Source organism: Pollachius pollachius (assembly GCF_949987615.1).
Source record: "Pollachius pollachius genome assembly, chromosome: 3".
Classification (NCBI taxonomy): domain Eukaryota; kingdom Metazoa; phylum Chordata; class Actinopteri; order Gadiformes; family Gadidae; genus Pollachius; species Pollachius pollachius.
This window is the reverse complement of record NC_136936.1, coordinates 10,566,177-10,581,189: the sequence shown is the minus strand read 5'-3', so window position 1 is coordinate 10,581,189 and position 15,013 is coordinate 10,566,177. Positions and strand designations below refer to the sequence as shown.

The following is a 15,013-nucleotide window of genomic DNA, read 5'->3' as shown; positions in this document are numbered from 1 at the left end:
CCCTCCCTCCCTCCCTCCCTCCCTCCCTCTCTCTCGCTCTCTCACTCTCTCCGCCCTGCTTTCTCACTGAAGTATCCCAGGGACCCAGGAGTGTGGGTCATCACATTTCTTTGACTGGTACAAGCGACTCGCTTATGTCGTCAGCTCCCGCCGAGTGACTGCATTAGCTCCTGGCTGGTTCCATCGCTGCCCCCCCCCCCCCCTCCATTTTCCCCTTCGCCCCCCCTGCATCAAATTGCTCCAGCTTCCTGTCAGTCCAGCTGCCGGGCCCCGCTGGTACACGGTAAACAATTAAAGAGGAACAAATCGTGAGGAACCTGAGCCCTGAGTCACCGGGTGAAAAAGCCAGGCGCGTCAGAGCTAAAAGCTACGCGGCGGGCAGATCACAGGCCTGGCCTCCTGGGCAATAAAGCAGAGCCCCGCCGGCTGCCTCTGAGGTGGCCTGCTACTCATCCATGCACCTCGCTTCGACACGGGCAAGGACCTGCCCGGCAGCACAACCCATCGGGAACACTGTTGTATTTATTTTTCTAACACATTCACATTCTCTTTGCTTGATTGAGATAGACGTTATGGTGCCGAAGAAGGGACACCGCTTCTGCCATGAGGCGTCCACTGAATCCAACGTCGACGGACAGTTAAAACTGATTATTTAGATGCATCCAACCAGATCGTGCAAAGTGGTATTAAGTGAATGAATACCTTGATGGCCTTTTGTAACTTTTTCTTACGTACACAACTGTTACGACGTACCTGAAAGTGGTCAGAGAGGAATTGATTTGTACAACATAGGGCCGCAGGTGTTTATCAAAACCGTGGTCACTATAAAGTCTGTTGCCTACGTAGGCCTGGTCGGTACACTAGCGGTTTTGAGTCCCTGATTTATTTTGTGTGTGACCAGGAAGACAGTGCACATAAGACGCGCTCAGCCATCCATGTGATATGTAACCTTTACTGAGTCGCCATGCGGATTTAGAGTCCTCAAATAAGGCTTCATGCTGTTAATCTGTTGCTGCCGGTCCTGTTGCTTTTGCGTGTTCCCTTGTCATTCTTTTGTTTGAAACCACAGTCTTTTCTGTGTGAAAATATCCACTACTGCTGCTAATAGACTTGGCCTTTCCATTGCCGGTCAGCATGGTGACAACATCACAACATGTCGACTAGGGCTGGGTATTGCCAGGTACCTCACAATTCAATTCAATTAGATTCTTTAGGTCTTCATTCGATTCGATTTCGATTCGATATTGATCCAATTGCTTCGATATTGATTCAATAATTAATTTCATTGTGCTTTAACTAGCAAAAAGGGAATACACCATTGTATAGTATTGTTCCTGAGCTAAACTTGCAGCATAAAAATAATAATCATGACATGGACAAATGTAAAAGGGCATGTACATTTAGGAATACTCGCTTCTAGATTACAATGTCTGAGTATGCTTTTTTTTAAAAAAAAAATTTATGGAAATAATCGATTTCAAAAAAGTTCTGAATCTAGAACAAATAAATTGCAGTGCATTGATGAATCTATATTTTTACCCAGCCCTAATGTCGACAAGTTCATGGCAATTATAGCAAGAGTTTCTCAAAGACGCATAGAAACTATAGAGGCTGTGATTCAAGGTATATGTTGGTTGATTTGATAATGTGTGTGTGTGTGTGTGTCATTTCGGCATTAGCTTCCATCTTTGACATTATTACACAATTTCAATCAAACATCTTAATTCAGCTCCAAAAGAAGGTTCTGTATATTTTCTTCAGTCCTTCTCTGAGCACGGTTGAAGGGTGTTTCCCCACTGTATAATGCTCTATGCAGTGTGGTGTTTATTTGGCCATGCAATAAATTCTACAGCCAGTGGACGTCCATCTCTGCAGGGTTCCCGAACAGTTCCTCGTTGGCAGGTTTTTTTGATCCCCACAGTAGTAGTGCGGGAGCTGCCATCGTTTGGTGGCTTCCTGAGCGCTCCTGACAGCGTATTAGTTAAGGGCTAAATGGACGTGAGTGCTAGCAGATTGTATGTTGCTTGATGTTGAGGGCTTTGGCATGAGCTGTTACCAGGAGATGTTATTTATTAATCCATTGAGGGGAAACATTTGAAAGCTCTCTGCCCTTGGTGCTGGTGGTATTGGTTTTGTGCCTGGTTATTCATTTGTAAACACCAGTTGGGCAATGTATCGTGACGTTTAAGAGAAAAAGAAAAGACGATTGTGGTGCAATATGGCAGTTGAGGGGTATTTTTTTTTTACTCACACAGGCAGTTTTCTTTGGAACTCTGTCACGGCTGGTCTCTTGGAGTGTCCAACTTTCATTCTCTTTTATTCAGAAAACGTAGCAAGGAAGACATTTGACTCAAATAACTTCCAAAGGTTGAATTGTTTATCTTTGACAAACCATTGACCACAGGAAGTTTCGGTGTATGATGTTGTTCAACGCTTCACGTTTTGTCTAGTTGTGAAGGAAGCTGTGATTAATGTTTAGTAAATTACTTAATTACGCTATAAACTGGAGCAGATTTAATCGTCTGCTGTGCACATTTCTAAGGTTTTATGATATGCTTATGGCTCTGTTGTGTTTTGGTCTAGTTAAAGTAATTTCATTTGGAGCAAGTATCATATTTTATGGGAATAGATGTTGAGAAAATTAATTCAGACTGCGGTGTTGTTGAATACTCATGGTAGTGCATTAGGCAGCCGTGGTGCCATAAGTAGAAATAAAGAGAAATGGCTCTCATTGAGTGGGAGCTAGGGAGAGAGCCTGCCACATCTCGATACGGAAATGCAAATAGTCATGATTCTTGAAACCCTCCCGAAAGTCATTGTCTCTTGAATGCATCTTCCAGTGGATTCCAACACAGAAGGCGTTTAAAAAATGGTATTGTGTAAGTCTGTGTCCATGGGGAGCCTTCTGTGAACTCTGGTGCTCTGTTGTTAAACACTGCAAAGAGGGAGACAGCTTTTTGAGCGAGGCACTTTGAGGGTGAATGAAAGATGACTGGTGTCGGGGAGTGAGATAATACTTGCAACCTCAGCTCTTTTACTGTACTCCCTCATGGAGAAACCCCTCCTCTTGACTTCTGAGGACGCCAGCTGGTCATTGGAGACTGGAAGACAAGTTTTTTCCTTTTTCTCTTCTGTAATGGTTTTTGAACTGTGCTGTTGAACTCTGAAGAATAAATCATTTTTAGGACACCTCAGGCATCGATTTAGCTAGCATACAGTCAATGAGCCAAAGAGTGTACATGATACTTTGGGAAATATCATGCGCACATACATAGGGAAACTTTCACATCGTGGGTAGTAACAACAAAGGAGAGGGAGAATGACTCTCACGCAGAGTTTAGGATTGGCCGTTGCTGAAGTCAGCCATAGCGAGAGAAACCAAGTTAATTTGTGGACATGTCTGCAAGGCTGCAAGCAGGGCTGCAAGGCGGTTAAAGGAATCGACACAACAAAGAAGTCAGTAGATTGGCATGGCCTCAATATCCAACTTCGTGGCTACGGTGGCAATGCAAATGCAAACTATCTTGACACTTTTCAACATTAGCGAAGATGGTAGAGATCTCTAGGTCCAAGGAGAAAGTATACATATTCCTGTTCAATCGACTAGTATTTATATAAACAAGGTTTATATAATTTGAATATCATTTTATATTATAGTTATGTTTAATATTTCCAAGGCAAATCAGTATTAATATCCCAGTAGCAGTAGAGTATCCCAGTATTACAAGAATATCGTATTCAATCTTTTATCAGGAGTAATAGTGGATGAAGATCAGTATGAGTATAGATTATGCAAATATTAATAGTGTATCCAAATATTCGCAGAGGCCGTGTTAATATTGTAGAGTGTGTTTAATATAGTATAATATAGTAATTTTACGGATGTGTGTTAGAATAAATGGTACTAATATTTGTAGTTGGTATCCAAATATTTAAAGGGCATGCTGGTATTAAGTGGGTATCTTGACTATTGGAAGATGGTATACGAATACTGTATACTAGTTTAGATTTTCATAGTATTAATTTATCAGTGATTGAGGTGTTTATATTACAGATTATGTTACGGATTATATCCGTATTAATAGTATATTGGAACATTAAACATGCAGTATTTGAGTATTAATGTTATTATTATGTTAACCGATCAGTATTAATAGAATGCATGTGTATCGGAATATTGATAAATGGTAAACTAGTTTTTTTATATTAGTAATGTTTTTAGACCAGCATTGGCCAGTATTGACATAGTACATACCGTTATATACAAGAGTATACATGGTGTACCACAGTATTAACAGAGGAGTGGATTGGAGTATTAATAGAGGTGATGTTAACGGAGCAGTGATAAGTGTATCACAGGATTAATAGTGTGTATACATCAGAGTATTACCAGAGGATATTGGAGTATTTATCGAGTTAAAGCCGGTTGAGCAGTATTGCCAGAGGGTGTGTGTAGTCTTGTGAATGACACGGACTAAACCGAAACCATAGCTGTATTTGTGAGGAGGTGGGGGGGGGAGAGGAAGTGGGGGGCTGCCATAGCATAGTCACCGTACATGTCAGCCACCATCAATGCGTGGGATGTTCATCTATTGTTGTCTTTGGGGAAGAAAAAAGCAGAAAGAGCACCCCTGCCCATCCATTCCCCATCCCTCCCTCCTACTCCAGCTCCCACGTAGAGCATGACACCCCGTTTACCTTCTATTGGTCTTTGGGTTGTAGCGTAGCCACACTTAGCTCCCCCACCACCACCTCCGCCGACGCTGCCAGGGCTCTGTAGGCGGCGCGGTGGAGTGCCCACACCTATCGGTCACTGACGCACAGTCAACAAGAAAACAACAAACAAGAACCACAGAAACCAACCGGGGGGATCTCCCCGAGACTTCTCTCGCCCCCTCTCTAAACGAAAGAGAAAGAGAGGGAGGGAGACGCGAGCCGTGCGTCTGTGCTTTCAGCTTCCTCCTCTCACAGCGCAGTGTGGCACGGACGTCGTTGTCGTCGTTGCAGGGGCTTATTTGTTGAGAGGTTGCCGTGGAGACTGGCGGGGTGGCTGAGGCTGTAGCGAAGCGAGTGAACGGAAAGGAGGACGCGTTTTCATATTCATCTTCCCTGGGAGCCGGCTGCCGTGCTCCGCAGCGGTCGAGGCTCGCCAGGCAGGGAGACCGTAGGAGCCGGACGCAGGCTGCTACTTCTTACCTCCAGCCCCGGGGAGCAGAAGCCCTCCGGCCAAAAGTCACAGCGCCGGGAGACTTACCCCCACTCCCCCGCCCCTGCACGCCCCCCCTAGAACGGTGCCACTTCCTCCTGGGCACCACGGGTCTGTTGGCTGCCTGGGTCCGGCTGGCGCTGGGCTTTATTAGTTTTTTTGCTTCTGTAAAAGCTAGTTTGTGGAAGCAGTGTGGGCACGCGCTCGGCAGCAGTTCGAGCTAGCGCCAGATGTGCTCGCATCATTAGAAGGGTCATATGGTTTCCCATGAGGCTTTGGGAGAGGAGGGAGAGGGTCTTATAGACTCGGGAGTGCCGTCTCTTGTTTTTTTTTTTTTTGTGACCGCTTGAATAGCATCGGCTGAATGAGAGAAAGAGATGCGGGCAACAGTAAGTACTAGTCTCATAGAAGTCTCTCTCTGTCCCTGTTTGCTTCTCTCCATTTTTGCTACCTCCTTCCTCGTTTCATCCCTGTTGTAATCGTTATTTATCTAAGGGACAAGAATGGCTTGGTATTGATTTTTGGATTTGAGTTCTGAGTTGGGGGTGGGGGGGTGTGTGGAAGGGAGATGAACAGAGAGAGGGACCGAGATGGGAGGGAGGGAGGGAGGGAGGGGAAGATGAAAGCAACACAACAAAAGAGAGGTGTTTATTTCACACAGAAACAGGGTGGGGGTAACACAAGCAGCCGGCTGGGGAGAGCTTTGACTCTGATTCAATGAGATCTCCCATGGCCACCCACTCACCTCGTCCCTCCCCCTCCTCTTGCTCCCCTCACCCCTCCTCCCTCCTCCCTCGTCTCACCACTTCCCCTTCTCTCCCCCACCACCGTCACGCAAATCACAGCCCCGCTCCGCTACGCCGGCTATAGTGCTGCCATTGGTGGTGGCGTGGGTGTGCACTAGCATGTCAGCGCGAGTGTGTGTGTGGGGCAGTCAAAAGGGGCTCTTCCGTTCCGTCCGCAAGCCTCATGAATAGAGAGCCATGTCCGACATGGAGGTGCTGACGATCGCTGTGCTGGGAGACCGCCGCAGCCCAAGCCCCTCGCCGTGGGAGGCCAGGTGCTACGACGGTGATTTCTACAAGAGCGAGGTAACGGGTGCGGTGGTGGCGTCCGCGTCGGGAGCGCTGGGGTGTGCTCAGCGTGGCGCGGATGCAGCCAGATATAAGCATTAGGATTAGCCCTGGGGGGAGTGGAGGAGCTGCCTTCTGGTTGCCTTTAATAACCACCGGACGGATAGAATAGGGATTTGATTGTCACTGTGCTGCTGTTGACTTCACTCCCACTTCCACGGTGTCTGGGTCTATTTATTGTTTCTATTTAATCAAGGTTTTCTTTTCTGTTTCCGAGAGACAATGGCTTGGTGATGGATTGTTTGGTTTGAGGCTGTGTAGCGACGGCTGCAGGGTGGAACAACCTGTGGATTTTCTCCCTTTTTTTTTCTTTCCTCCTCTCCATTTAAAATCCATACCGAGCTAATGCTAGTGGGGGCATTTGAGTCTAGTACAACGTTTATTCAACTGATGTTAAAAGCTTGCTGTCATTTTATATACGTACTTTAAAAGAAATGTCATAGTTGAGTGAATGTGTTCTTTTGTGCTGCCTCTTGCCATCTGTAAGGCGAGGGGAGAGGGAACCACTTGTGGATCTGGCTGCCTTTCTCTGGCAGAAACAGAACGGAGGCTCCATTATTTAATATGGAGCCAGGCAATATAATCATTCTGGGATATGAGACGAAGAGTCCCCTGGGACCTTGGTTATTGTAAGATGGTAATATAGGTTTATTATCGTCTCAAAATGCTGCTTTTTCAGTAATGCGATCTGATCTCTGAATGTTATAAGGCTCTTTCAGATAAGTGAGACTGAATGAATGCTGGCTCTGCCATCCCATTCCCATTTATAACGTGATCCTAAATGTTGCATATCTGCGGCAATATTGTCAAATACCGGTAATAACGTTTGATCCAAATCAACTATAATTTTGTCAATATAATCAGTTTCTTCTTGCCTATTATTTCTGTGGAATTATATTTGTATTCTGCGCATCTAAAATATTTCTCTGTTATTATATATATTTTTTTACATATTTCTCATATTGCATTAATTTTGTTAATTGCTGTTAACATATCAATATGAAAACACATTTACTTTATTTTACATTTGCAGCACTGTCGTCACACCCTCGTATTCTTTTCTTATTTTTTTTTATATGATTGCACCTTTTGTCATCTGGTCAAATAAAACCTTTCACGAAAAAACAAAATGCCATGTTAAAAAAAACAGCCAGTAAATGTGGCTGGAGAGGGCAGGTGATGACGGCAGCAGCCCGCTGTTGACACGATGGAGTCACACAGCCGTATGTTAATGACGGACCCTGGGCTGCTCCTGTGTTAAAGTCCTTATTGTCCGTATTGCACCGTCATCACAACTCTTCCTGTTATAAAAATAATGGAAAGCAGTTAAGAGCCATTTCGCCTTATTGCAGGCAAATAAAAAAATAAAATGATGGAGAATAACCGACCACTGTGCAACACAATCCCTGAGCAGGGTTATAAAATGTTGTATTTCTTTCTATTTTTATTATCCTTGATAATTCATATCCATATAGGGCCATATAGTTTTGCCAGGGGGTTGGTTTTATCAACTACTTATCTGTTTTAGCCATCCTTTTTACTATATTTTCAGGGCAAATAAAAAGCAGATGCTGCCATGAGTAAACACAGTAGTGCAGCCCCATGTAACATGCGTGTTTGATTTTAAAATTGAGAAATTGGTTTCTTACCTGATTGCTTTGTGTCCCCAGGTAATCCTGGTGCAGGTAAACCCAGGGGAGGCCTTCACTATCAGACGAGAGGATGGTCAATTTCAGTGTATCACAGGTAAGCTACCCATTTCTTTCTGTACTGACCCTTCTCAATCCCATCTCTATGAATCTCTAAGTCTAACCTCTCCTCCAACTCATCTCTACTGATCTCTGTCTATTCTCTCTTCCAACTCATCTCTACCGATCTCTATCTCTAACTTCTCTTCTAACTCATCTCTAATGATCTATATCTGTGCACATCCTTTTGTTCCAACTCACCTCTACCTAGTTATATCTCTACTAGACCTTCGCCAACATCTCATCTCTACCTATCACTATCTATACTAACCCTTCTCTTCTAACTCATCTCTGGCTATTACTATCTATACTAACCCTTCTCTTCTAACTCATCTCAACCTATCACTATCTCTACTAACCCTTCTCTTCCAACTCATCTCTACCAATTATTATCTATACTAACCCTTCTCTTCCAACTCATCTCAACCTATCACTATCTCTACTAACCCTTCTCTTCCAACTCATCTCTACCAATCATTATCTCTACTAACCCTTCTCTTCCAACTCATCTCAACCTATCACTATCTCTACTAACCCTTCTCTTCGAACTCATCTCAACCTATCACTATCTTTACTAACCCTTCTCTTCCAACTCATCTCTACCTATCTCTACCGACCCATAAAGATAAAATATTATCAAATAATATTTAAATATTAATCCCAGACAGGAAATTACGGAATGTCTACCTTTTAAAAATGTTAACGTTGTTAGACCCTTGTTATCTGTGGGAAGCAGACTAATAAACAAAAACGCGATTAAGGTATCATGTGTGTTGTCACTATGGAAACACGTTGAAGCCTGAACAGATGCGAATAAGCTGAATGTCCGTTCAGCCGCTAACCTCCATGCAACTCCTATGCAATGAAAATCTAGCCGTTACATTACCTTGCATAACATTAGCATTACCTACAGTACATCGAAAAAAAGACAAATGTATGTAAATATATACTGTATAATGTCTTTATTGGACCGATAGGCGGCCACTCTGGGTTTTTGTGAGCAGTCCATAGCCATGTCTAATACTGGGATTATTAATTAGAATACATTGTGACGAGTATGTTTGTCTTTGCATCTCTGCAGAATTATTTTGTGGTGAACAAAAAGAAAATCCAGGCAGCCGTGACATTTGTTTTAAAAAAAAACAACATCATGCTCCTATTCATGTGCCATTCAGCCCTATGCTCAGCAAACAATATGAATAATAAGCCGACATGATGAAGCCACCATGTCAATTAAACTTAGCAGACGTGGTTATTTATTTATTTAAATCCTTTTCCTTTCTTTCCTTTTCTACATTGTTTTTTTTTTATTTTTCATATGATACTTGCAATATGTTGTCCTTTCCCTTAGATAGAGACAGACAATAAACCATCACTGGCTGGGGTTTTCTAGAAGCCCTTTCGGTATTTCCGATACAGTAAATATGCGACTGGGTAATACTAGGAGGATGCTGGGTGGATTTAGGAGCAGGATTGTAGTTGGTGTTAGTTTGACTCCAGCCGAAGGTTTCTGGGTTTGAACCCGAATCTTCACATACGTGCACTTGCGCAAGATGCTTAACTCCAACCAACTCCTTAAGGACGTGTTTCTATGGATGAAAGTTTAAACTAAATATAATTAAATACTGGCAGCTTCGTCATTGAACCACCATATGCTGGACAGACCAGTAATAAACGGCTGATAACCCCATAAGAACGTCCCATTTACCGTTATCCTTCCATAGCATTGTCTTAATCCTGAGTATACATACACGCACCCACACCCTATTGTTGTTCTGCTTTGGTTCCCCTGCCAATAAATCATTTTGGTCTGTAGCACCGATACCATCTCCCACTGATATTCAGCCACCACCTATCCTGCGACATATCCAGCCCTCACCGGAAATGCAAGAAATAGCCAACGCAAATCAGTTCATCTGCCATCTTCGGCGTTCGCTGCCGATAATGTGACTTGGCATGCTTCTGTCGCTATTTAATTTGACAGATGACTGAATAGGAGTCATGTGTGCCGATATGTTATCATCACGAGGAATCTCTGTTTTCCATAATTACAGTGTTGATTGTGGGGTTTCGGCAGACGGCCCGTGTTTTTGACTAAGATGTGTTACACATGCTTATTTTTCCGGATGGCTATCGTTCCCTTTCTGCCCCGCGATTGTTCCTCAATTGGTGATTGCGCTGGCTTTGTGACGGCCAACAATGAGCTTTGTGGATCCATAGCTCTCCAGGCTTTGTGAGCCCCAGACAGCCACAGCAACTGCAGCAGGAGGTGTCGCTGGCAGGCCTGTAATTGTAAATGATTATGATATATTGTGGTCGCCGCAGAAGGGTATCGATTTCCAGCCCAACTTGCTTTGTTAGTATTATGACTTGTATCATTGACATCCGGATCGATAGCCCCTGCAGTTCACTCCTTCACTTTATTTATTTATTTATTTTCGCTCTCACTTTTATTTCCTTCCCCCCCCTCCCCCCTGAGTGGCAGGTCATTTGATTCGATGAAGGATGTCAAGGAAATGAAAGTCGGCCTGCCGTCGGTGTGTTCGCTTTGTCCATTGGGACTGGCGTAGTTGGCAGCCAGGTAAACCGGCTAGGAAGCAGGCAGATGAACAGGCTAGTTAGCCGTCTAGATAGCCTTTGTTTTGCCGCCAGCTTGAATGGCTAGAGAGCACTCTAGTTAGCTGTGTGCTTTGCAGCCGGTTAACAGCAGAGTTATTAGTCTAGTTCCAATTGTAGTTAGCATTCAAGTGAAGCACTTGCTAGAATCTCACTTGCCAATGATCAATTGTTAAATACCTAGCAGCCTAGAAGGTTGCCAATTTGATAGATACTTATGAAGCCTGTGGAGGATTGTACTCATTCTCCTATTTAGCGTAGTTAGTAGTGCATATAATAGCCTAGTAATAGATACCAGCCTAAATATAAGCGTTTTTTTTTTCTTCTTTCCTTATTCTTTATGTCCATGTTTTAAAGGCTGTATAACGCTCACCAATCCTCATGCCCTCAGGTTAATACCTTTGTCTCTTTTGTCACTACGTCTCTGTGATCTAGCTGGGTGGAGGCTTTGACGTAGTGCGTGCGTGGTCTGTGACACAACACTGTGATTAGCCTTTGGTTATGGAGGAGGCTCAGGTCACTGCCCGGGCAATTCCGTCGTCCCTACCCAGGCATCCGAGCAGCGTCCTCGTCACCAGGCTTTGGGTGCAGATATGGGCGATCATAATTGATGACATTAAGATTTTTGCATTGGAGGAGGCGGCATGGGCTACCCCAAGCCCCTGCTTGGGCGCTCCCCTGCTGGGGAGGGGGCCTATTGTGGTGATACTGGTGTCAGACGGGCGCTAGCCATGACGCCTCTGAACCATGAGACCCTTCCTCCCAAGAACGCGTGCACAGCCTCCTCTCGAAGGAAGACAAAGGGCCTGCCGTGCGCGGCTGTTAACTATCCTGTCAAAGGCTGCTCTCATCCATCTGTGACGTGAATGGAGAGATGACTCATCGTGGTGCAAAGAGAGGAAGTGTGTGTGTGTGTGTGTGCGCGCTCTTTGAGGGTCGGCTAGGTGTCTGCTACGAGTACTTCACTGTGCGTGCGCATGACGCTGTGCGTGCATGTTAACCCTTAACCCCAGAATGTGTCAAGGAGACACAAGCTGAAGGAGCTGGCCAATCAGGATAAACCCGCTCACCCCGGCACCCCTTGACCGAACACAACCACCAACCCCCCACCCAGCCCCAGCCTCCCCTACCCCAGACCTATTTGTCTGTTTAGTCATGTATTTTTAGCATCTTGGTGTGCGTAATTGCTACGTGCTAGCGCATGACATCCTGCCTAATAGGAAGCCACTCTTTAAAAGGAATCGGTGGAAGAAAAAAAAACACATTAGCCTTGGTAATAACCGGCTTGGGGGGAGGGGCGGCAAGCATCAAGTGGGGGAGGCCAATTAGTGTGTTCATTAAGCACTTAGCACGCCGCCCCTCCATGTCGTCCACGCATAAAGAGGGGAGGTCCTAACGCTCGCCGCCACCGTGCCCCACTCGCAGCCTTTTATCGTCCTCCATTTTTAATCCCAGGGGGGGAGTCACGGTGAGTGATGACCTGTGAGATGGGTTCAGGGAGTGTGTTGGACAGGCTCAGCATCAGGACAGTTGAGCTGGTTTAAGCCAGTCCTTTATCTGGCTCTGTCCCTCGTCCGCGTCACTCCGGATGATTCTGCCTCCTCTTGGTAGTCAGGGTGTGCCTTGGAGCTCCTCCAGAGATAGGGTCCCTCTCTCTGCTGATGCCATGACGGCCCCCCATGTCATGCTGACATGGCCCTGAAGAGCCAAGAGTTTGTTTGTCTGTGTGTGTGTGTGTGTGTGTGTGTGTCTGTGTGGGTCTGGCCTCTGTCCGTTTGAGGCAACTGCAAACCTCTTATGTGTTGATTCTCTTTGCAAGATGGTGGTTGTTGTCTTTCTGGTCTCTCGCTCTGGTTGAAATCTCTACTGAACCGGCATTCGGACCACACCAAACCTTCTCTTTTGTCCTGGACGTCATGGAAATGGAACGGAACTAGGTAACTGAATTGCTCTATAGAATTTGGCGGGGTCTCTAACATGACCACAAGGTTGAAAGCTACTTCTCAATAAGAAAAGCTCAATCGACCAAGTTTTACCTCACCTTATAGTGTGAGGTTTTAACTATTTCAAGCATGGTAATCATTTTCACAGCACAGTCTCGTTACATTCAACTGCATCGCAATAATCTACTTTTCTTTTGTGTTGATACAATGCTGGTGAACAGACCATTGTGATCGTCGTAGTGGTTGTGGATCAGCCACTCAAAAACCCCTTCCGATACACCCACGCACACACCAGGGCCGGGAGCTATGCTCAGAGGCACAACAACCCTTTTAATCAGGAGTCGAGGGATTGAACCGGCAACCTTGCACCTGCCAGACATTCTGCCCTCCGCCATGGTGGCAGAAAATCGGAGAGATTGATTTTGACAGCGATTTTTATTGTAAGCCTGAAGTCTGTCCCATAGAGAAGAGAACATTGTTGCTCTGTTAGACAGCCCCAGATTCAACCTCCTTTCCCAATATTCCCTTTAAAATGTACCTCACTAAGATAAGTGATGGCAAAATGGAAGCATAATAAAAAGCAGCAGGATTTTTGAAAAATACCAAAAGCAATATTGAGGGTTTAAATATTGTTAAGCACCACAAGCTGCTCTCAGCTTTCTTTACAGAAAGAACTTTAGAAAAAAACACATACTAATGTGTCTTTCATAAACTGTGACTAAGACACAAAGTGCCTAAAAATAATTTTGTTGTCTTATTTAATTTAAGCTTTTTTTGATCCTCTGCCTCACAAATCACAATCGATTTACTCTTGATTTGAAAAGTGAATCTTTTTACCTCAGAAGAATTGGATCTAAAATGGCTTTTTTTTTTAAGAAATTAAGGAAATTAAATGAAAGAAAAGCATGAGTCAGTTTTTAAGTAACAGTAAGTTTGTTTGAGGACCCTAAATCTTGCATGCATGCATTAACACATGCACACATGCACGCACGCACACAGAGACGTAGATGTTAAATAATGGGAGCTTCTCATTTAACCACTACATGCTGGAAAGGCCAGTGTTTTACGTCTAATAAATCGGTGTGAGTGTGTTGCCCTCTCTGGGTCACATCACTTTGCCCCAATGCAATAAGCTTGCACTGGCTGAAGATGAAAGCATAAAGACCTCTGCTTGTTAAGCCGTTGCTCTCAGAAACCACATGCTTGTGTACATGGTCATCAATGAGCAGATGCAGCCTTGGTTTGCGTACGTCAGTTTCAGTTTTCTTTGATTCTGAAAACTACACACAGAAAGAATGGTCTTCTTCTTTCTAGAATGACGCCGACATGTTTTTTTCTTTGGGTTGTGTGTGTGTGTCTGTGTGTGTGTGTGTGTGTGTGTGTGTGTGTGTGTGTCTCATCTGTGGGTGTCTAATGCTTGTGTGTGTATGTGCGTGTCTAATGCGTGTGTGGGTTTTCCAAGCAGCCTTGCCGGGAAGCCCTGCAGATTTGATGAAAAAATTAAAAGTCCACTGTTTACTTAGTTTTCAAACCGCAACACGCAGCTCCTGTTGTTTCCTTGAACCGTTGTTTGCAGAACAGCGTCCTACATCAGCCTGTGCTAATTCACACACGCACGCCTCCCTAAAAAGATGTGTAAAAACATACTCACAAAAACACACATCTCCGGTTGGGTAGTTTCTGGTTCCGATCTGTTTATAACGATGCTGAACAAAATGCAGAACAGAAAGCTCACCAAAACAATTCCACACAGTCGGGGTATATTTTTATTATTTTTAGTGAACCTTCCATTCTTCTTCTGCAGAAGTTTTGCTCTATTATCCCCCCCTCCCCACCCAGTGTCTTGCTGCTTACGAAACGCTATGCGAGCCATCGTTTTCGTCACTGCGCGCGGAATCCATTCATGCCTCTGTAATCTGGTAATGAAACCTTAGTCATCGCAAATTACTACCCTGGAGAGAGCTGGCCGAGCTTTTCCTCACCGCAGGACTGATCAAGGAATCATGCTATGGGCGTCCTGCATTAAGAAAAAAACCCAAGCCCCCTTCCTACTCCACGCCATCTGTCAGCACCACAGCTTGGTTAAATAAGGATGTTTTTGCTTATAAGTTGAAGTTCTTGTGTGTGTGTGTGTGTGTGCGTGTGTCTGTGTGTGTGTGATCACCTGCCCGGGCGGTCATTGCCAAGGATCCTGGCCTGGCCGCAATGTAATGATTAACCTCTGTCAGCTCCTCCGCCTGTCCATTCTCTCCCTCTTCTCTCTGCCTTTGTGGATGGGGACACTTTATCAACGCTAATTAATAATCCAGGCATCTGCTTCTGCTCTGGCTCAGGGTTTAATGGGGCCAACCTGGCCACCGGCAGCCA

The 15,013-nt window shown here is 44.7% G+C and overlaps 1 protein-coding gene across 1 annotated transcript in view; it reads left to right on the top strand.

Annotated features, from left to right (window-relative positions):
• fndc3a (fibronectin type III domain containing 3A) overlaps window positions 1-15,013 on the top strand; it is a 66,764-nt gene that overhangs the window by 14,058 nt on the left and 37,693 nt on the right. Inside the window, exon 3 of the mRNA XM_079732109.1 lies at window positions 8,010-8,085. Coding sequence (XP_079588235.1) covers window positions 8,010-8,085 — 76 coding nt within the window. The remainder of the gene's footprint in view (window positions 1-8,009; window positions 8,086-15,013) is intronic.